At 35.2% G+C, this 23,560-nt stretch overlaps 1 protein-coding gene across 4 annotated transcripts in view; it reads left to right on the forward strand.

Moving 5' to 3' along the window:
• Positions 1-23,560, forward strand: part of Cep128 (centrosomal protein 128) — a 422,276-nt gene that overhangs the window by 367,595 nt on the left and 31,121 nt on the right. For all 4 annotated transcript variants that reach the window (XM_063241248.1, XM_063241247.1, XM_063241250.1 and 1 more), the window contains 3 exons: positions 3,562-3,639; positions 6,654-6,767; positions 23,247-23,355. In XM_063241248.1, coding sequence (XP_063097318.1) covers positions 3,562-3,639; positions 6,654-6,767; positions 23,247-23,355 — 301 coding nt within the window. The remainder of the gene's footprint in view (positions 1-3,561; positions 3,640-6,653; positions 6,768-23,246; positions 23,356-23,560) is intronic.

The raw sequence follows: 23,560 nt of genomic DNA on the forward strand, positions 1-23,560 counted from the left end.
GAGTCTAATTACAACTCTTGTCGGTCTCATACTAAAAAAAAAAAATTAAAGTACGTATGTTTTCAAGTCTTTAGGCATATTTAGTATGTACATACTAAAGCCGGAAAAATAAAAATATTTCCCCAAATAACTTAATCATGAAATTGTATGCTGAAATCCCTGGAGTCCTCAACACATTATCCGCATTACTTCCTATATTATTGTTGCAGACACCTTAGAAGTGTCACCATCTGTATATTAATTTCTTTTTTATATTTTATTTTTATGATTATCAGTTCATGCTTGTGGTACATGATGATTACATTCATCTTGGGGAATTAGTACATGTGCATAACACATCTGAATTCCTTTTTGTATCTCCCTGCCCTCTCTTCTCTTTGCCATCCATCCATCTCTTGATCCTCTTCACCTTTTGCAAAAGAGCTATCTCCCTGTTTCCTATTCCCTCTCTTTTTCTCTCTCTCAGCTTCTTAATTTGTTTATCTTTTGTGTTTCTCATATAAGAGAAAATGTGATATTTAAGCTTGTGTAACTGATTTATTTCATTTAATGTTGTGTTCTCAAGGTACATCTATTTGCCTACAAAAGACTGAAATTTAAAAATATCTTAAAATAACTACAATTTGCTTTTTATTGTGTAATTCTTACATCGTTTGCATATACATCTTCTCCCCTTGGGAGTTAAAAGGTGAAAAAATAGGAAATATATAATCATGTTTTATTGATCTTTGTGTGATATCGGGTATACACACTTGTTAACTGACTGACTGGAATGTAAAATTAAAGAAAATGTCTATGTACCAGAGTATTTCTTACATTAAAGTAACACATAAATGGAACATAAACTACAACTGAAATAAATGATGGGAAAGAATAAAAATCAATTAATGAAAACATGGAGTTGGCTAGAGGGCTATTGGGACAGAAAGCATAAAAATAATTGTACTTAAGAAAGAATAAGCTAGGGGCTGGGGATTTAGGTCTGTTACATAAGCACCTGCCTGGCAAGTGCAAGTTATGAATTCAATTCCTGACACCAACCCCCCCCCCAAAAAAAAAAGAAAGAATAAACCAAGAAGTTTTCAAGATTATTTACAAAAATGTAGTGTTTTGATTGTATATGTAAAATATAATAAAATGTTCAAAATAAATTAGTATATTAACACAAGCAATCAAAAAATACTTTCATCCTGTCAGTTGGTTTGTTGAAAATTTTAAGCAACAGTATTTGGATTAACATGCTGGCTTTATACTGGGGAAAGAGATTGTTTACGTATTTTGTTACTAAAATGAGTTTAACATACTTAACCCATGTTCAGAGAATTGTTTCTGATTGAGAAAAATTATGGGATGAAAAAGGAACTGGAATGTGAATTCTACAGCTCTCTTAGAGTCTGTGCTCATGAAAAGAATTTTATTCAGTGCATGCAGTTTTGCCTTCAGGCAGAACACTACATTGTATTTTATTGTTCAACAGACAGGATGATTCTTAGGAAATACATAATTATTTATTGAATTAAATATAAGGAAAGACAGTGAATAAAACAACCTAGTCTCCTAAACCCACTTGTTGTGGCTGATACTAAGAAACACATCATTCCAATGACTTTTCTGCGCATGAAAAGGTTAAATAAAGTCACTTAAGATACTTGTAGTGTGAGTACATTCAAGGGAGCTAATGATAATATTAAACATTAAGCAGAAGGAACAAAAACCTAAATCCTGTAAATGGACAATGGAAAAGAAGTACATGAACTTGAAGAAAAACTCCATACAATTTTCTACTCAAAATGGTGAAATAAAAGTGTTCTTACCCTTCTCTCTAAAATCTCGTCACAAAAATAAACTTAGGAAGAAATAAAAACAATTAATATGTGAGGAAACTAGAAGAAAGCTAGATGTCCAGGTGTCAGAACACTGAAAAGTGGTAAGGTAACCAAGAAGGTAAAACCCGAATGCTTACCAAGGAGATGGCACTGGACAGCCAGTGGAGAATTCCAGAAGGCTTTTTGACTTAAAATAATGGGTACAATTACTATAGAACAAAAAGGTGGAAATGGATACCTCAAAGTATCCATAATAAAAATTTAGAATGTTAACTTTCTGTCTCCCATCAGTGCCTGCATCTCAATCCTATGGGAGACATGAAATATATGCTCTGGATAGATCAGTGAGCCCAGGGTTGGAGGTGTCAGATAAAGGACTTCTTTTTGAAGGGAGATAGGGGATTTCAAAGCAGGAGAGGGAGAAAGCTGAGCTCATCTTGAGGGGGGAAAAATTCTTAGATACAGTTTAGAGCCCCTACTGGCTAAAAAGATAGATTAGCTGATTAGTCTATTACCTGGTTAGTCTACTATATTAATTTTTGGTATAAATATTATTTGTGATAACACTGAATCACATAAATATGTTAACAAACCTTTCAATCATATGGCTTAACAAAATAGAGGTGATTGTCGTAATCAAATGAAGTCCTATAGTGCAGGCTGCTTTGTCCTGTCTTGCAGAGCTTGTGGTCTCTGAAGTCCTCATGGCATTGAGGAGTTGAGATGAAAAAGGAAACACACAGGTTTTTAACTGTTTCAGTCCAAAAGTGACATGCTATCAGTCGATTGTTAAGTATCATTCAAATGGGAGACTTCAGAGAACACATGGTATATCAAGTAGCCACTGACTTTGCTACAGCTCTACAAATAAGTCGTTGAAGGACATTTCACTCTATTTCTGTGCATCAGCCATAATTTTTTGTTTGTTTTACTGAACAATTAAAGCTCACTTTAAATTCGAAAACTAACACCTATTTCCTCCTTATATGATCTAGCACTGACAGGACAAAGAATACAGATATAATACATACTATATGGTCTCTGATCTCAAGGTTATTGTTCCACTGAATCTCCATTTCACACTGGCTTTGAAATAATTTCCAGATCTTTTCCTCTTAATGTTTGTATTGATGAGTGTAACAGGGCCAGCTAATCAAAGATTGTGTAACAAGGTATTGATTTATAATCTACCGGATCTGTGGCTCTCACAAATATTTAATTTCAAATATCTCCCCTGTCTTTTGAAAACTGTTCCCTATTTCCTTTTGAACTAAAATAATTGTTTAGAATGTTTTTCTTAATAACACTAACATTTGAGAATCTCTAATATGCTGTATAGATAATTATCTGCAAATTCATCTATTTCTCAGTATTATCCTCTGGTTTATTTCTGATGTTCACCGAAGCAGATTTGTAAATTAATATGAATATGAAATAGTCTATAGAAAGTTTCATGGCATTATCTCTTGAAAGCAATTATCCAAGAAGGGTTTTTATATCTGAGTCAGTCTTGCAAGTGAATCTCATATACTTTTTGAAAGGAAATAATTTTTCTCATTATGAAAGATATATTTATTTTTGGAAATACAATACTATTATATCTGTTCTTACTTGAGTCCTTAAATCTATAACTTGATTTGCTTATACTAGCAGAACATCTCAGTTTTAGATTTAGATTCTGAGCATATTAATGAATTCTGTATAATGTTTGGACTCTTCATGTTTTGTCTTTCAGAGTACTCGAGTGGCATTGGACCATCTGGAGTCTGTACCTGAGAAACTAAGCCTACTGGAAGATTTCAAAGACTTTCGAGTGAGAAAAAGTTGGCTTGTCTCTTTCAGTATATTTTACCTGCATGAGAAGACTTGACATCTTCCTGATGTGCAGAGGAAATTGTAGGAAGGGAAGACATGCCAAAAAATGCTGGGGACTTTTTAACAGTGCATCCTGTTTATTGACATTTGTGAAGTCAGGATTGCAAACAAAACTTAAGTTTTGGCAGAATATTGGAAAATAGAGTCTCTTACCCTAGGACTAGAAGTTCACTTGCCCCACTAAAGCTATAATAATGATTTAGTAAAACCTGACAATTAAAGGCAATTACCATTACATTGACAATAGATAACTTTTTGGTTAGTAAAATTTTAACTTGTGAAGTATCTTCATTTTTACAAACTGCTGTTTTTGAGCTAGAATACTTCACAAGTTATTGCTATACTATAATACATCAATTCAAGCCTATAATAGAGTTTTAGATACCATATCCCGTGCCATTTATTGATAGAACTCTAACCACAAAACATTTCAGTATAAACCAGTTAATTGCCATTGTGGATTCACCTACTGCAAATGTATTAGTGGCTCACAGAAGGGAGATGCAAACAAATATCCCTGCCATCTAGTCCTGCCATAAGAGGCTCTGGCCAGAGAACCTCTTCATAATCCCCTTAGGAATGCAGATGTAGGATTTTAGCAATTTGTATTTTAGTTGCTAGGATCAATATAGTTAAAGTGACACATATAAATAAGTGACCAAAGCTAACAACTGTGACTTTTTCTCTTTGGAAACCATGTAACATTTTGTTTTACATGGACCTTAAAAAATAGCTGAATGAAGTTCTGTTTGACATATTATTTCAAGATTCAATGTGAAGGAAACATAGCTAGATTATATCATATGGATTTATTGAAAGCACTGATTTTTTGTGGTTCTCAAAGCCTACATTGTTTTAAAATTAACTTACACAAGACATTTTTTTTTTGTAATTTGGAAATTAAACATTTTTCAGACCCAAGATTTAAGCTGACACATCCTGAAATCTAGACTAGTACAAATAGGGCAAAACCACATGTTTCCAGTATATTTTTAAAATTCTGAATCTTTCTCCTAATTTGATTATATTTTTCAGTTTAAATCCCAATGAAAATTATGAAACCAGAATCCAAGACCATATAGTTTCCATGACCCATACAGAACCCTGTGTGCATAGCGGGACTATGTCATACCCATATCCTGTCCCTATTTGCTCCTTAGTAACCAAAGTCACCTAAGTAAATGAAAAGGACTGCTAAGAGGTAGTATTGAAACAGGTGGCACTTGCTTAGAAGCAGGTGTCTGTTTAACAGTAGCATAAAAAATAGAGTTTAACCTCCAGTGACAACGTACTTTTCCCCAGTGGTCTTCACCAAACTCAGTATTCATAAGTACAATTCAAAAATTGTGTTCTCTACTATTGCTGAAAGGTTTATCATTATTCTGATCCTAGATAATTGTCAAGTAGTTAATTATCTACAAGTCTATTTGTACAAGTTAGACATATGTAATTATCTACAATTCTAGCGTTTGTGTGTGTGTGTGTGTGTGTGTGTGTGTACATATACTGACATGGAAGTGCCTTTACAATGAAATTTTAAGGTTTTTTTTCCCAAAATTCAGAGCAATACTTTATAATACATTAAAGTGAAGCCTTCAGCTTGAAAGGGAAAGATTAATTAGCAAATATATACATACTATGCAGCAAACAGTAGCTAAATACATTACAATTTTGTAGTCTTCAGTGATACCCAATGTGGATTATTTTCCCTATTTTACAGATGAGGAAACTGAAGCTTAGAGTATGTCAGTTAGCTAGACATGGATCTAATTGTTTCTGCTTTCCTTTGCCATCTGTTGAAGCCCATTTGTTTAAATCACTTTCATGAAAACAGACATAAGCTTAGATGAAAATCTATAAAGCCTTTAGATTAATAGAGATGGATTTTATATTTCAAATCTCTAAAACTTTGTAACCATTAGCAAGCTGTGAACAAATAGGCAGAGCCCTAAATTCTTGTCACTCTTCCCATTCTTTGCCTTGTTTCACTGACCCCTCCCGTCTGCAAGCACTCTAATTCCATATGTAAATATCATGTCCCTGATAAAAAGGAAAAGGAGTAAGATTGGATTCCAACCCCAATCTACCACAAATTACCTAGCTCTAGGCAAAAAAACTCATAACTTCCATGAGTTTCATTTTTTGTTTTTCTCATAAAAATGGGAACTTTGGAATTCTGATTCCCATCCAACTTGAACATTCAGTGGCCCTTAAGATTCCTCCCAACTATTTGAGGTGCTAAATGCCATACATGATTTTTCTTACCAAAATCAGTTGCCCTTCTTTTTTTTCCTAATTTTTCCCTAAATCATAAAAATGATATCTAAATAAGTGGCTACTGATTCTGTGTTATGTTTCGTCTTTTTCCAAAAAATGAAAGGGAAAAAAGGAAGGCCTAGAGAATTTTTGGTCTCTTACTTTATTTCCTGAATTTTTTTGTGCTTATGAAAGCAAATGAGATATCCTTCCATTTAAAACTGAGTAGGACATTAAGTTTAAAAACAGAACATTAAAACGAAGTGACATAAAGGCTTTCGTTTTAAAAATAGCATTCTTTTTCTTTTAACAAGAATATTTGATCCCAAGTACTATTTTAAAAGACAATATGCAACATCCGAAATTGTATGTCACTAATGACCATGTTCAGATGACTAATTGTCACTCAAACCTCCTTCCTTTCAACTAATGGATACAAGCCATTTCAGAATGGTGTTGGGCTAGTTGTAAAGAAAATCTAACCAATATGGGATATTTATGTTACCAATATGTTATGTTACTGTCCACAGTCACCATTTTCTTTTTTTCTGCTATTTGTTTTCGCCTATATGTATTTCTAAATTACCATAATCATTTGTTGTGCACATTTCTGTATTTTTACACTAACTTCAAACACTGATTTTTTTTCTTTCAACTACTAGTGTAGACTCTTTTTTTGTTGTTTATTTTTTCCAGGATTCCTGCTACTCATCTGAAAGAACTGATGGCAGATATTCTAAATACAGAGTTCACAGAGATTCTCTTAGGCACTGCCATGATGACATCAGGTACAAAGTCAAAAGTTTGAAGGTAATGCTCTTTCTTTACATTTGTAGTCTTTGAGTGTTATTCTTGTTTAAGCCCACAACCACTTAAATAGCCTGACAGTGTTGGCGTAAGGACCCTTGTGAAAGAAAAACATTTTCCTTGAAGATTATGCTTATCATTTTTGATGTGGAAACTAAGTCTCTGACACTCTTAACTCTGTGTCTTTGAGAACTGATGCTGCTCAAGATATCTTGAACCAGAAAACTTCTGGTCACTTCGGTGATCAAAGTATTGGTGTGGATAACTGCCCTCCTTTATGTGTAATTCCAGCTGCTCTTAGCACTGAAGTCCCTTAAAGGTCAAATAACACTCAGTACTTTGTAAACTGTAGTCTTAGCACTTTCAGTCATTCTTCTCCTGGTTATGTGGACTCCATGCTATACTTTAGCTTATGATTTGCGAACACAAAACCAACTAATGTACAGAAGTCTGGGAAAATTTGACCATATTGACAAAACGTATACCATTACCTAGACTGCCCAATATCCATTTGTGGTTGATGATAAACCTATTGGCAATAGCTCTTACCCCAGAGCAGTTTCTCAAACTGAGGAGCTTCACATTTCACATAATTTGCTGTAGAAGCTAAATTATGCATCATGGCATGTTTAACAGTATCCTTGGAGTCTACTCACTACATGTCAGTAGTGACATCTCAGATGGTGACATCAAAAATGTCTCCATATACTGCCAGATATCTCCTGAAGGACAAAATTGGCCCCTGTTAAAAACATTGACCTAGAGAGGCTCCATTATATTCAAATATGCCCTCAAAGACAGTTCCCCCACTCAAGTAAATAAAGTCTTTCTGACTTCCCTTATGTTATGATTTGTATTTGGATGTCCCCCAAATCCTCATGTAGTCATGGAGGTGCCAGATCTAGCATTTGCAATTGGTTCATTGTCTAATGTTGGGATTGGTGGTGTGAGTGCTGCATTGCACTGTGAGCCGGCATACAGTATAAGGGAGGAAGGGAGGCATACTTTTTCTTCTTTGTCTTGTTTGGTCTTTCCACCTTTAATATCTGTTGCCACCACAAGCAGTTGCCCCTCAGCCATGCCACCTGCCTTGGAACCAGCTGAATATGGACTGAAACCTCCACAAACTGTGAGCTAAACAAACTTTTCCTTCCTTCCTTTTGGGCATTGGTATTTTGTTCCAGCAATGAGAGAAAAATAACCAAGACACTTTATATTCTTACAAACTTGAATATTTATGAATATTTATTACTCTGTATGTATTCATTAATTTTAGCCAAATAAAATTATTTCCATGATGCTTCCTCCCTCTACAGAATGTAACTGTATATAATACTCAGTGAATATAAAAGGCGTAAGTCCTCCTTAGTACACACACTACACGTCCTCCATCCCAAACAGAAATTCACAGTTATGGGACATTATTGATAGCTTTTTTGAGAAAAGGACTTCTTATGATTTTTTTTCTTTCTACTTTTGTTTTTATAGATAGGTGTTATTGACTGTAGAGGTAAGCATATGTCTCATGTGGCAATTTTTAAATTTCCTCAGTCATGCTGCAGCATTCTCATCAGGTCTCATATACTCAAGCAAAGATTTATACATTAGCAGAAAAACAAAGTTTAGGCAACAAGAGCTAATGACAATCACTAATGATTGACCATGTGTTAGAACAAATTACATGAAATCGCCCTTTTGTAGGTATTGAGTGCCTTATATGTATTATCATATTTAATCTTCACAGCAACCCTGGTGTGTTGGAATCATTATTTTTCTCCACTCACTAGTGAAAAAAGTAAGGTTATAAACTTAGTAAGTTTTGTACTTGACTGATATACTATTGCTCTGTGTGTGTGTGTATTTTCTTTCTTTTTTTTTTTTTTGTACTGGGGATCAAACTTGCAACCTCATGCTTGCCAGGCAGGTGCTTATGCCACTGAGCTAAATCCCTGGCCATACCGTAATATAAACTTAGACCTCTTATCTCTTAAGCTTTCTAAAAGTCACAAATGTAACATTACATTTCAGTATGTAAAAGTTTTCTTCAAAAGTACAGAAACATGACACATATCTCTTAGTTTAACAGAGGTCTAGATGCGAGTGAAACACTGAAAACATTATTTCCAAATACAGCTATATTTGCTATCAGGTGAGTTGGTGCTGTGTAGTGGGACTCAGATTGCTGTAAATCACTGCAATTTCCATAACAGAAAATGGCAAGGCTATGAATGTTTAACATTTTCAGCTGGTAAACTCATTGAAGTTCTGTTTAATATTACATTTGTGGACGAAGACAAAATCAGGCCTGGTTTATACCATAGGCCAACACTTGGCAAAGTGAGAGTCAAGTTTGAAAGCTTAGCAAATAGATAGTACAGGTGTACAAAGGATCACGAAGCATATTTATGACGGCATTGTTCCACAGTAATATTACTAAAACATTTTACAACTTTTCCATTTCATTGATGACTACATGGACTTGCTACAGTAATCTAACCTAAAACTTGTGGGAATATCACATATTTTGTAGTCATTGGAAAGGAAATGTGGAACCACACTTTTTACTAGTTGTGGATACCAACAGTTATTTGATGATACTATTTTCATGAAAATAAGCTACTCAAAGGAACTGAGAGGCAAAACAGCTTCTAGAGAAGCTTGTGGTTAGGTGGGTTGTAAGAAAGCTAGTTTCTTAGCTCTGCAGATAATTAGTACTACTTCTGATTAATCATTGGTATGCTGAAAAAATGCTATAAATAAGAGAAATTGGAACTATAAAGAGAGAGGTATCTATTCAAGGTAGTATCAATTTAATAAGATACTATTTCATCAGTTTATAAAATGCTCCATTTTCTAGGACAGAGTTTTTAAAATGATACATTATTGGAACTTCAGTTCAGTGGTTCTGCTTAAAACTTTATGTGATGCCAGGAAATCAGATACTATAGAATTCATTTTAATTAAGTAAACATATTACAAGTATCATAATCCAAAACACTGTACCACCTGTTGGGTATGAAGGTGGAGGACAGGCGTATAAAGATGCAGAGGGCATGATCTTAAAAAAGCAATAGTTACTATATCATCTTAATTCTAACAGATAGCTCTTGCATAGTTGTTCTACAACAGATGTCAGCAAACTGCCCATAGCTTTGGTCTTGCCTGCCAACTGTAGTTATAAATAAAATTTTATTAGATGACAGCCATTCTCATTCATACACTGTCTATAGCTGTCTTTGGATACTACTTTACTGTGAGACTGAGTAGCACAAAGGAAATTGTATGGCATACAGAGTCTAAAATTTTACTGTCAGGCCCTTTTTAGAAAAATTTGCCAACCCTTGGTCTATCAAAAAGAATAATTAGAGTTCGAGACCAGCCTGGGTTACAAAGTGGACTCAAGGCCAGCCTGAACTACATAGCGAGACTCTGTCTCAAAAAGACCAAAAAAGAAAAGAATAATTAGAATACTAATCTTTTTTTCCTTTTACACGTTATATGAAACACTTTCTTTTGTTAACTTTCCAGTTAAAGAAATACTAATAAATAAAGCACTGTGCTGGGGATTCAAGAGAAGGGCATATTGAGAGAAATCTTTAAACCCTTGGAAATTTAAAGCCTTTACACAAACATTGATTGTGCAAAGAAGAACAGGGTAGTTGGAATAAAGGTGGTTCCTATAAACTTCATTGGTAGTTAGAGGAAAGAAAGATGCTTGAGTCTTTTTTGAACAGAGACTTGTGATGGTAAGGCAGAGGGAAATGTTTTATCCACATCTTACTTTGGAAGAAGTTATTCTCTTTTCGGTTGTACAACTCTGACTATACTGCTGTGGACAGACAAGTCACTGTTACAATAGCAGAACATTATTGGCAACCAACCTGTCATGTTGTTGCTGTTGTAAGAAAGCAGCGATACATCCAGCATGCCCATGTTACCCTTAGAGAGAAAGTTTAGCAGAAGTAAAGCAAGTCAAGTTCTCATTCAGTGCAAGGCCAGAGCTGATCTGCTGTTTATTCCCAGGCAATCTCCAGGACAACAGTGATCAGATTTCTAGAAACCTGTTGAGATTTTGAGTAGTGAGAACATGCACAATTATAAGAACATAATGTTATATAAAAATACAATAATATAATATTACAGTAAGTTACCAGGCTGTTTGAACAACGCCTGATCTGAAGGTTTATAGTTAGAATTCAATTCCAAGCTGAACTTAACACATTTTCACTGACTCTCTGTAGACTAAAGAAACATTGCATGGCCTCTTTTCCATCCAGCCTAATTGAGTTTCTGAAGGACATACAGGCTTCCTTGCTGTCCCAGCTGTTTCAAATAGAACAGAATGTCCAAAAGTCAGCCAGTTACACAGCATTGCTAATCTGAATTCACAGAGGAGTACAATTTTGTCCAAAAAAAAGTCCTTATTTTGTTACCTTAGTAAAATCACAGAAGACCCAATTTTTCCTATTCGTCTTCTTCCTGAAAGGAAAATCATTATTTTTAACTTCTGACTGAAGAGCTGATATGTAACAACTTTTTAAAGACACAAACATTGTTAAGCACAAGATGAGGTAGCTGAGGAAGTGTTGATAATGTCTTTCAGCAGCCAAAGTTCTTTGTCATAGTGGGTCAATGTAAACATGTGTGTGATGTAAATACATATTTTGCTGCTGGAAGTCATTTTCCCCTCATTGAATCTCACTGTGATTTGTTTCTGCCTTGCTCACAGCAATCAATGGCTGTTAGCACTTTCTCTCTAGAGTCAGCTATTTCTGACTTAAGTCTTCTATAACCATAATTTCTAAAGCACACTATACATAACTGCTGGTGCAACTCAAGATAGTAGATGGTGAATAAACGTGTGTAGTTTAATGATTATCAAATCACATCACCAGTGTATTATTCGTCTGACTTTACAGATATTTCTTAGGAATAATAGTAGCAAACATGAGGAAATTTGCAGATACTTCACTACTATGATTCCCCAGTTATCTCATTTATAGCCACTCTCCTCCATGTTTTGGTGGGAAATTTTATATAAACTGCTATGCAAATACATCTCTGTGCTTATAAACTAACTTCTTAGGCTTCTTGTATATAGAGAGTACACGGTAAAATGTTAAGAACATGAAGAAGAAAATAATACAGCTATATGAGTCCTTACACACTGAAGCTTGAGGTATGCTGCCTTACTGGATGGTTTACCATTGAGAGCACAGAATGTCTGTCTTGTGTTTTACTTCAGAAATACATGTTACATGCAGTACACCTTAAATTGGTGATTAAAACATTTTCTTAAAGTTTTTTTTAGCTTCAGCCTTTCTGGAATCCTAACAAAAATTTAATTGCTATTTTTCCAGTAATGCTTAGATAATACATCTAAAACTTTGTAGATAGTCAAATCATGCTGAATTATATATACATTTTTATTGTTTTGTAGTAGTTAAAACTAGTATGCTGCCAAAATGTTTAACTGGTTTATTTCACTTTGTACTTTAAAAGTTAGACAAGGCTGAGAGTGTTGGTGCATGCCTGTAATCCCAGCACTTGGAAGGCTGAGCCAGGAGGATCACCATGAGTTTGAGGCAAGCCTGAACTACATAGTGAGACCTTGTCTCAGAAGGAAAAAGAAAAAAAGATTAGACAAGAGATCATCAATTAAGTTGAGAATTTTTTTCTTTTTTATGAACTGTGAAAATCATAATGCATCAAAAGTGATTATTCAGGAATCCCGGAAGTACTTAATTGAAAATATTAATTGCCAAGCCTGCTAGAGTCCCACTGCCCCCCTGAATCAAACCCAGTTCCTTGCACAAGTCACTGAATAATTTGCTCAACAAGTCATTGAAAAAGTAAAGAAATAGTATAAAATACATTCACCCAAAGAGTCATTGTTTGCCTTAAAATATTTAAAAGAATAAATAATGGTCACAATGGGACCAGCATCATTAAAACAGCTCGCATCTTTGCCATTAAGAGTGACACAATTTCTGAGAATCCTTTAAATGATAAACTTTTAACTACTGTAAGTAATTTGGTTTCTGAAAATAGATTAAAGTCATGTGGAGACAAATACCAAGTGCATAAAAAAGTTTACTGATTTATTTTTGTTTAGTTAATCTATTTATTTTGGAGGTTTTTGAGACAGAGTCTCGCTATGTAGTACAGGTCATCCTTGAACTCACTTTGTAGCTCCAACAGGTCTTGAATTTACTGTAATTCTCCCATCTCAGCCTCCCTCCTGAGTGATGGGATTATAGAATGTGGCACCATGATTAGCTTCACTACCGATTTTCTAGTAATATATAAAATTTTATACAATAAAGCAGGGATAAATTTATTGTACTATAAGATAAACTACTCAAAGAACTTCAGATGGCTGATCTAGCAAGCATTTTACTGATTATGTTATTGTGGTGGACAAATCTTTTGGGTTATAGTATTGCTGAATCAGTTTGGATTTCCTATGGTAAAATAGATACACCAGCTTTTCAGGAGTTCTGTCCAGATTGATTAGAATGATAAAAATCATTGTTGAATAAAAGTGATGCATTGTTAGTTGTGAGAGATATTGGAGATAATCTGGTCTGCATTTTACTTTTTTGTATGGAAAAACCTGTGAATGTAGCAGTTTACAGTGGCTCAACTACCACCATATAATTTCTTTGGTCAAGAAATGATCATTTGTGATCTTCACTGAGTTCCTTACTGCAGGTGGCACTGGCATGGGTAAATGGAAGGATGGATGGGTAGATGAAAGTAATCAAAGCCTCCACCACACACAGGTGAAATCTGAAATAGCATTCATGTAGACTGAGATAGGAAGTGCAGGCTTTAAATAAACAATCTGCTGTGACTGAACTTTCAAGGGGGAATGAAGTATGGTGAGGAAAATGTTACACTTTCTTAACCACTAATGGAACATTGAGAATTTAGAGTGGAGCAGAAAAGGAGAGATGGTACATTGATGAGAGACAGATCCAGGAAAACATTTCTACTACAGATTCAGAAATGCATATGTGTTTTTTTCCTTTGCTCTAGGGAAAAGGTTGGATAAATTAAAATTCAAAAATTAAATGTATCATTTATCTTATTAACTTTGTACTTATAGTATTCCTGAGAGAAAAATACTTTGTGGTATCATTAAATATTAATCACTAGATATCAGTTTAGCAAAGAAATTTAGTTAAGTTGGAACAGCTTTTAAGAAACCAATTACAATCTGGATTATGAGAGAAATGTGGAAGAAACCCAGAGAAAATATTAGGAAATACAGGTCCCTTCTTCCAATAGAATTTTTACAGAGAATTCTGGCTACCTAGCTTGTTGAGACTTAAGACTGTATAAAAATAGACCCTTGTGCTAAAGATATTTGAATTGGTTAGGAAGAAGCAAAAGCAAAAGCTGAAATTATCAAAATTGCAATGGATCAAAAAATTGCAATAGATCTTCCTTTTTAATACATAAATATTTTTGTTTAATATTTATCATCAACTTGAAAATTTTACATATATAGATATTCTATAGATTAAATATGGTTAGTTTTCTCTCATTGCTGAGACAAAATACCAAATGCCCAAAATGAAGGAAGGAAAGGTTTATTATACCTGATACCAAAGGTTAAAGGAGGAAAGATTTATTTAGCTCACAGTTTGTGGGAGGTTTCAGTTCATAATCAGCTGGCTCCAAGAACGGGTGGCATGGCAGAGGGGCAACAATTCACGGCAGCAGAAGACAGCAAAAGCAAAAAGAATAAAAAGAGAGTGCCACAGAAGACTTTTTCTGTCCCTTATATTGTGTATAGGGCATACCCACCCTATGTTGGGTGTAGCACTCACACCCAAAATCCCAGAACTGGACCATGAGTCAATCACAAATTCTAGAAGTCTGCCTCTATGACTATATGAGGCTGTGGGGGGACATCCAGACACAGACCATAAGAAATATCAATACAGAATTAGAGATATGAAAGTAATTTTTTCATGTGCCAGTATACCAGTTCTTCAAAGGGATTATGAGATGTATTTCAGTGTTAATTTTGCTGGTTCTTTTTTCAAGGTAATATGAAAGATTCTAACAGTTCTTTCAAGATATAAAATTTTAGAACCCAAAGAAATATTGCTAAGTTTTCTCATTTTCTATGTATGAAAGAAGTATGTAAGTGATTCAATGATGAATAAATCAACCATTATAAATTTTAGGGAAGGAATAAAAGCCATACATGTATATATACCTATTATCAGAGCATCAAAATGTATGAGACAAAAACTAATATGATTGTAAAGGCAATAGACATATCCATTATTATAGTTGGAAATTCTAATACTCTTCTTTGAATAAGGATAATAGAAGGTAGAATATCAACAGAGATAGGAAAGACTTATCAACTCTCTAGACCTATCTGATGTTTACAGAGTAGCCCAACAACAGCTGACTACACATTATTTTTCAAGTATGCATTGACTGTTCTCTAAGATAGACTATTCTCTGATAAGACAAATTTCAATAAATTTAAGGTGATTGAAATTATGCAAAATATGTTATTTATCTACAATGGAAAGAAACTACGAATCAATAACATAAAGATACCCTGGAAATTTCCAAGTATTTACAAATTAAAAAACATAATCCTTTGTAATCTAAGGATGAATCAAGGAAGAAATACAAAGGAAAGTTATAAATGTTTCACTGTATAAAAATAAAAATACACCATATCTAATTTTATGAGATACACTAAAAAGTGCTTGGAAGAAATTTGCACCATTACATGGGTGAACCCAAGAGAAAAAAAAATCAATAATCTCAACTTCCTTCATAAGAGATAAACAAAGAGCATATTAAGTCCAAAGTGTAAAAAATTAATGAAAGGATAAAAACAGAAATCAGTGAAATAAAAAGCAGATAAATAGCAAAAATAAACAAAAGCTGGTGTTGTACTCAGGAGTTGCAAGGAAAATTACATACAGGACACAGAATTTGTAGTATTATTTTATGATGGTCACCCAGAGGATACAAGAAAGTTCCGGAAAATCTCTCCACAACACTAAAGACAGGAAATCCAACCAAGGATCTGGACCCACAGCAACATCCTGAATGAGTCCAGCTGAAGACCTAGAGTCTATGACAGTGCCTCCCACGAATCCACCTGGAGGCCTAGAGCCCATGACAATGACTCATGCAAGTCTTTTTATGGATCTGCACTGGGAAGGCCCAAAGGTCAGCAGTGGAAGCTAGAAAGTCTATGGCAGTGGGTGAAGGATTTTTGCCAGTAGGGTTGAGGGTTCTGCAGTGGAGCCAAGAAGTAACACTAAAATAAGAACCAGAGCTCCTCAGAAAGGGAGCAACAGTGAGGTCCTGGGCTCCGAGATGAGAACAGCAGAATTCATATCAGGAGGCCAATGTAAAAACTTTTTCTGGAAATTAAACAGCACACATCTTCCCCTCTGGAGCGAGGAAGCAAAGATTAAAGTAAGGACCAAAGCCCTCCTAAAGCTAATCACAGTCATCTTCAGTGACAAGGCCCCGAGCTCCTCTGATGATAGCTGAGTTCCTGTCAATGGAGCCAGCATGACAAGCTCCTCTAGGATAACCAACGGCTCCAAACAACACCACCACCCCCCTTTAGGAGAACCCACAATGCCACTCTTCCTCTCCAAGTCTCCCTTTTTATCCTGGCAGCAGTCCTCAGGTGGACCATCCACACTCAGTACCACATTGATTCAGTTCAACTGGTGTTTAAGTTGACCACCAATTACCAATCCACTACACCTGGGTTCCTTGAAAAGAACTGGTGATATTTAAACACTGCTACCCAGAGTAATTAGGAAAAAATATTATACATGTCCAATATTAGGGATGAGATGGAATCTCAGTGTTATTTTAATTTGCATCTCTTGAATGACCAGTGATGTTGAATATTTTTTTCATATATTTATTTATTGTATTTCTTCATTTGAGCAATATATATTCATCTCAGATGACCATTTTTGGGTTGGGTCTTTGAATTTGGGAGTGGGCCTAATTTTTCAATTCTTTAAATCTTCTAGATAGAAGTCCTTTGGGACAATTGGCTGAAATTTTTTCCCACTCTGTGGGTTGTCTTTTCACTTTGTTGGTGAAAAGACAATTTACTTTTTACTATTTACTTTTCTAGTATGTTTTGTGTTTCTATTTTAATATTTAGATCTTTGATCTAAATATTAATGTATGATGATAGATGTAGATCTAGTTTTAGTCTTCAGCATATGAAAAGCCAGTTTTTATAGCACCATTGGTTTGGCTCACTTTGTCGAAGATAATATGGTTTAGTGTGTTTGTAGTTGTGTCTGCATCTTCTCTTCTGTTCCACTGATCCTCGGTTTGTTTGTTTTGCCAATACCTTGCTGATATTGTCACAGTAACTTTGTAGTATAATTTCAGGTCATGAATTGTGATGTTCCCTGACTTGCGCAGAATTGCTTTTGCTATTCTAGGTCTCTTCTGATTCCAAATGAATTTTAGGAATGTTTTGTCTAATTCTGTGAGATGTGCTAATGGTATTTGGGATTGCATTAAATCTGTATAGTAGTTTGGGAGTAGGGCCATTTTCACTATGTTGATTTCACTGAGATTCCATCTCACTCCAGAAAGAATTGGCAGTCATCAAGAAAATAACCAATAATAAATGGTGGTGGGGCTGTGGGAAAAAGTAACCCTTCTCTGCAGTTGGCGGGTCTGAAAACTGATGCAACCACTGTGAAAATCAGTGTGAAGATTTCTTTGGGTAACTAGGATTAGAGTTCCCATTTAACCCAACTATTCCCTTTGAGTATATTTCCAGAAAAACTAAAAACATCATACCACTGTGATATATGTACACCTATGTGCACAATGTGTAAGAGCTAAACCTTGAAAACAATGAAATGTCCATCAACGGAGGAATGGATTAAAAAAAAATACGTTTGGAAACATGTTTGGAAGGATGGAATACTACTCAGCCATAAAAAGATAAGGGGAAAGGAAGGAAAGAAGAAGGGAATATGTATATATATATATATATATATATATATATATACACACACACACACACAAGTTATACAGCTGGTTTCTTTTGGTTCACTGAGTGGAAAATTTTGTGCTGATTTTCTATACAATGTTTCATGCCTGTGTCATACTCTGAACAACTACTCTGAATATAACAGTATGCAATGTCTTGAATATTAGTACTTTCCTACTAGCAGTTTTGAAAGTGTTTTACTGTTATTCCTTCTTTCTGTTTAAAATTTTTTAAAAATTGGGGATGAAAAAAGGACTTTACTACAGCTCCTAATGACATTAAAAGAATAATTAAAGAATATTATAAACAACTATATTCCTAAGCTTCATATTCTAGATGAAATCAATACAAACAATCTTAAAATGGACCATCTACTAAGGATACCTTTAGGAACATACATCACGTAAATAATATTTGATGAGGTTGTTCTACCGAGATATGTATAAAATGAGTACTGATTATAGAAAAAACTGAAATCAACCATGAATTTATAAAAATAGATTACTACATTGTACAAACTATGATTTACAATAACTATGATAATGATTGCAGAGAAAATTCTCATATATAATGTTATTTGAAAGAACTAGGAAGGACCGAGGCTGTCACTCAGGGACAGAGGGTATGCTCGGTAGTGCCATGTCCTGGGTTCAGTCCCCAGTGCAAGAAAGAAAGGGGAAAGGAGAAGAAAAGAAAGAAAACTTAACATACAATGGCCTCAATATAAAAAGATATTTAAAATAAGAAATAGAAATCTACCTTAAATTAGGTTAGTGAGGTATTTTTAATTTGTTGAATCATTTACCTTCTTAATGTTTTCTTGTATTTTCCAAATTTACTAGGAATGAAATCTACTAGGAATGTGTCAGTGCCATATTTTTACCATCATATACCAGAAAGCTGGTTGTTGTAGTCAGGGGTTGTACACAGAACAACTAGGATTAGGACATGGAGTTTATAATATTTTTATAATGATCACCGGAAGTTAACACGGGAAAATGCAGCAGGTCTATCCGCAACACCAAAGACATAGATTATTTAGTCGAGAGCCTAAACCCAATGACAATGTCCCACATGGGTCCAGATAAAAACCCAGAGCTCAGGACAATGCCTCTACAAGTCCAACTGGAGGTCCAGAGCCCACAAGAAGGACTCACGCCAGTCTCTTTTACGGATCCGTGCCAGGAAGACCCAAGGGTCAGCGGTGGAACCCAGAAAGTCTATACCAGCAGGATGAAGGAGCTGTGCTAGTGGGATGAGGGTTCTATGCTGGAGCCAAGAAGTCATACAACAAAGACCAGGGCTATCCTAAAAGGCACTCCAGCTGTCCTCAGCAACATGGAGGCCCCAAGCTCCTCCAATGACGAGCACAGTCGGGTACGTGCCAGGAAACAGCGTGACGAGTTCGTCCTGGAGACCAAGCAGCACATGTCTTCCCCTCCGGAGCCAAGAAGCAATGCTCGATTGAGGACCAAAGCTTCTCCAGGAGAACCAGCAGCTCAGGCAGCAACTCGTAGGAGAACCCACAATGCCTCCTTAACGGCTCAATCCCGCTCAACACCGCTCTTCTTCTCCACCTATTTATCCTGACAACCCTCTGCAGGTGGAGCATCTTCTCTCAATGCATGCTGATGTAATCCAGCTGGCGTTAAGTTGACCACCAGTTTTCAAACCATAACACTGGTTTTATCATTAACAACATAAATTGTTCTTTTTCTGTATACAAGAAGTATATAACCTATGTTTCAATACCAGCTGATTTTGTTTTAAAATGTAAAATCATTTTTTGGAAACAATGAGAAGTATTTAAATATCTTTTTATCCTTTCTCTAGCAGGCACATTTTTAAAAACTTTAAACAGAAAAAAAAAGTTTCAAAACAAGATAATAGGAGAGTAACAGTGGTTAATGCATTGCATATTATTATCTTCAAAGTAGTTAATCAGAGTACAAGATAGAGGCATGAAAAATTGTCCAAACAATGTTAGCGCAAACTTCTTTTCAATGAATTAAGAGAAACTAGTAGTATGTCTATCTTAATTATCTTGTTTTTTTTCCTTTTCCCTTTCCCAGTTTCTCTTTCCTTTTGAACAGTTTCTCCTATTTCACAGTATCTGTTGTACATTTTGAATTTTACTTATTCTTTCAGTTTCTCACATTAGGGAGACAATATGATGTTTACACATGTGAGTCTGATTTATTTCACTTATGAATATGATCTCAAGTAGCATTCATTTACCTATGAAAGTCTCCAGTTTATTCTTCTTTATGGCTGAGTAGTACTCCATTGTATAAAAAGACCACATCTTTTTTTGTCCATTCCTTCACTGATGAGCATTTGAGTGGTTTCCAACATTTAGCTATTACAAATTGTGTTTCTATAAAAATGGTTGCACATATATTGCTGTGGTATGTTGTTTTTAACTCTTTACATCTTGAAGGGAATAGCTGTGCCAAATGGGACCTCTAATCATAGTTTTTGAGGAATCCCCACACTGATTTCCACAGTGATTAGCAGGCACATTTTGAGGTTGTCTTTATACTGTGTGTTCTAACATGATGTGCAGATTTACATCTCTACTCTTACTGTTCACTAACATTCCCAGTTCAAGGATCAGTGAGCAAAATTTGTGTTTCTTTTCTTATATTGGCCCTTAATCATCAAATTATCTTTCAGTAGGAAACAATTCACATTCTTATCTTTCGTGCTTCAAATCTACACTATGATTCAGTGGGGTTTCTAACGCAGGTTGAGACTTGTCCTAGTTACTTTTCTCTCATTGCTGAGACAAAATACCTGACATCCATGGTTAAAGGAGGAAAGTTTTATTTTGAATCACAGTTTGTAGAGGCTTCAGTTCATAATCCAGTGGCTGCAAGGCAGGTTGGCACATGGCTGAGGACCACAGTTCATGGTGATGGAAGACAGCAAAAGCAGGCAAGGGAGAAAGGAGAGAGGAGAGCCTCTTTCTGTCCCTTTCACTGTATGCAGGCTGCCTGCTCTAGGGCCAGTGTAGCACTCATAACCTTTATTCCCAGCGTTAGACCTGGAACCAATCACAAACTGTAGATTCAGCCACCTCCAAAAAGCCTGCCCCACCTTTGACTGCAAGAGGCTTTGGGGAAACATCTAGTTACAAACAATAACAAGACTCTTACCTCCTTTCCATTTATGCATTTTCCCACCCCATGCAGGCCTTCAATATTTCACATCTGAGCCAGTGTTAATAGCTGTCTCGCGTGAACTTGAACTTCCTCATATGAGTTCATTCTTTAATAGTTGCTGGAATACATTCAAAGCACAACATATATCCTTTACCTCATTTCTATCTTACGGTAAATTGCTCCCAGGTTGTCATGAAATCCCCATAATGGGTTAGAGCTAGAAAATCACCTGATTAAAAACCTCAGTGTCTTTGTTTTAAGACTCTGTTAGGTATATTTGTTTGCCTAAACTCTCTTTTGGTACCTGAAAATTAGGATTTTGAGCTACATGAGGATTATGCACATGTTTTTTGCTTAGAGTAAGTTGGCCTTGTGTGTGTATGGCTTTTTTTTCTGGACATTCTTTGCAGGTACATATAACATATGCGACAAATATAAAATTTATTCTTGGTACATAGAATGACAACTAATTCAAAAGATTGCCATATATATATTGAAGTAAAGCTTCTGTCAGAGAGAGACAAAAGGGGTCCCATGTGTGTTGCCAAAGACCCTGCCTTTTCTAGGAATTTTAGGTGAGGCAGATCTAAGGTGGGAAAAATGGGAAGTCGCAAGGTGGGCATTAGGTGTGACAGAACTATGGTCAACCAATAAGATTAGAGTATAATTGCTCAGGTAAAGTTGATTAAGTGGGGATCAAATGGGGAAGCGAGTTTAGCAAGGGAACGTGAATATAGAACGAGCTTCTCCTGTAGAGGCTGGGTTAGTGGCTCCTTCTGGCTTCCTTAATGTGATACATACTTAGAATGTCAATCTCTGAAGTTTATCCTGAGAAAGTGTGTGGGTGCATTTGTTTTATCTTTTGTCTTAAGGCCTGGCCCACAGAGGTGTTGTAACATTGTTGATGCCTCCCCCTCTTCAGACCCCATAGTTGACCTTGTCATCTATAATCATCAATATTTGCACTGAAAAGTATAAATCAAAGTTAATCATTCTTCTTAAAACCATTGATTGCCTGCTGTCTTTAAAAAAATAAAATCTGAACTCCTGAACATCACCTTTACCCACCTCACCTAATCACCTCTTCCAGGGTCAGTGTAGTTAACACTGAGGCCTTCCTTCAGTTTTTGAAGGCAGCAAACATTTCTGTCTCAGCACTTAGCTAAGACTGCAACATCACTCCCTGCTTCCCCAGTCCTCCTTCCAATTTTCTACCTGCCACCCTTAAGTTGCCACCAGTTTAATTCATTGACTTATACTCAGCATTCACGTATTACCTTAAATATTATCTTTTGGCAAGTCTTCTCAGACCTCCCATCTAAATTTGATTCTTCTTATTTACCATTCTGATAGCAGTCATGATAGCTTTTAAGAATACCATGTTTGATGTGGTATATTTGTTTAACACCTTCTATGTAAGCCTGGAAAGTTTCTTGACTATGCTGAGGTCTTGTTTATCCCTTGCTCAGCACATAGAAGGTATGGAATGAATAAACAAAAAGTTGTAGTAAATAATTAGAAAACATTCATAAGACAATTTTACTTTTTGTTAAATCACCTGCTTTAATCTATTAATTAATAATATTAGGGTTGTAATCTGCATTTTCAGAAGAGGTTTTGAGGAGAAAGAGGCATTTATATAATATGTAAGGAGAGTGATATTTTATATACTCATTTTCATTCATTATTAAATATTTATTGAATGAGTTAGAGGAGTAATACAATCATTATAGAAGACTGCCCAGTTAAATGTGTTTAAAAACATGAGGTTGTTTTTATTGACTCAGTATTTCCATGTAAGAATGTATCATTAAGAATAGACCTAAATATGGAAAGGTTTATATATTTAAACATACTTCTTTATAGAGTAAAACCCTGGAAATAACCTAAATGCCAAGTAAAATAATGGCTAGGTACAGCATAGTGTATCTGCTGGATAGCATTGTGAGTAATCCATAAGCTACCAGGTAGAATTTCATTATTTCTAAGCTATTTATAATGTAAATGTGATGAACAACGTTTTAAGAACATGTTTATAAATTCTAATCACAGGGGAAAAAAGACCGGAAAAAAATATGTCATGCTGCCATAGCAATGAGTGACTTCTTTCCTTTTTTTAAAATGTGTCTTCTCTCACATGCACATTTTATTTTTTAAAGGACTATAATTATAATAAGTTGTGCAAATAATATCTAGCTTGCATATTAAGGTTCAGATTCAACTTCAATACACTTGAATGACTCTCATTCAATGACTCTGAAATGCATGCTGTCTTTTTTTTAGGATGACAAAACCTTCCCTCAAGGTTCCCACGCTCGCAGGTTAGATCACCCATCCTTTTGGCAGAACCACAGTCGTTTCCTGTCTAGTCCACGATTTTCACACTTGAACTGTAAGTAATAAAATCTCCTACCAGTTCTTAAATTGGGTGTAAGGAAGTGCACGTCATGGGAAAAAATTTAGGCCAGTACATGATAATCATATTTGTATTTTAAGTTTCAAATATTTTTATTATGAATCGTAAAACTAATCCCCACCTAAGCATATTTGTAGTATTACCTGATTGGTGAAAAAAATACATATGAAATCCTTTTTTA

The sequence above is a fragment of the Cavia porcellus genome, unplaced genomic scaffold (genome assembly GCF_034190915.1).
Source record: "Cavia porcellus strain 051 isolate PalLab524CR breed Dunkin Hartley unplaced genomic scaffold, mCavPor4.1 scaffold_31, whole genome shotgun sequence".
Taxonomy (NCBI): Eukaryota; Metazoa; Chordata; class Mammalia; order Rodentia; family Caviidae; genus Cavia; species Cavia porcellus.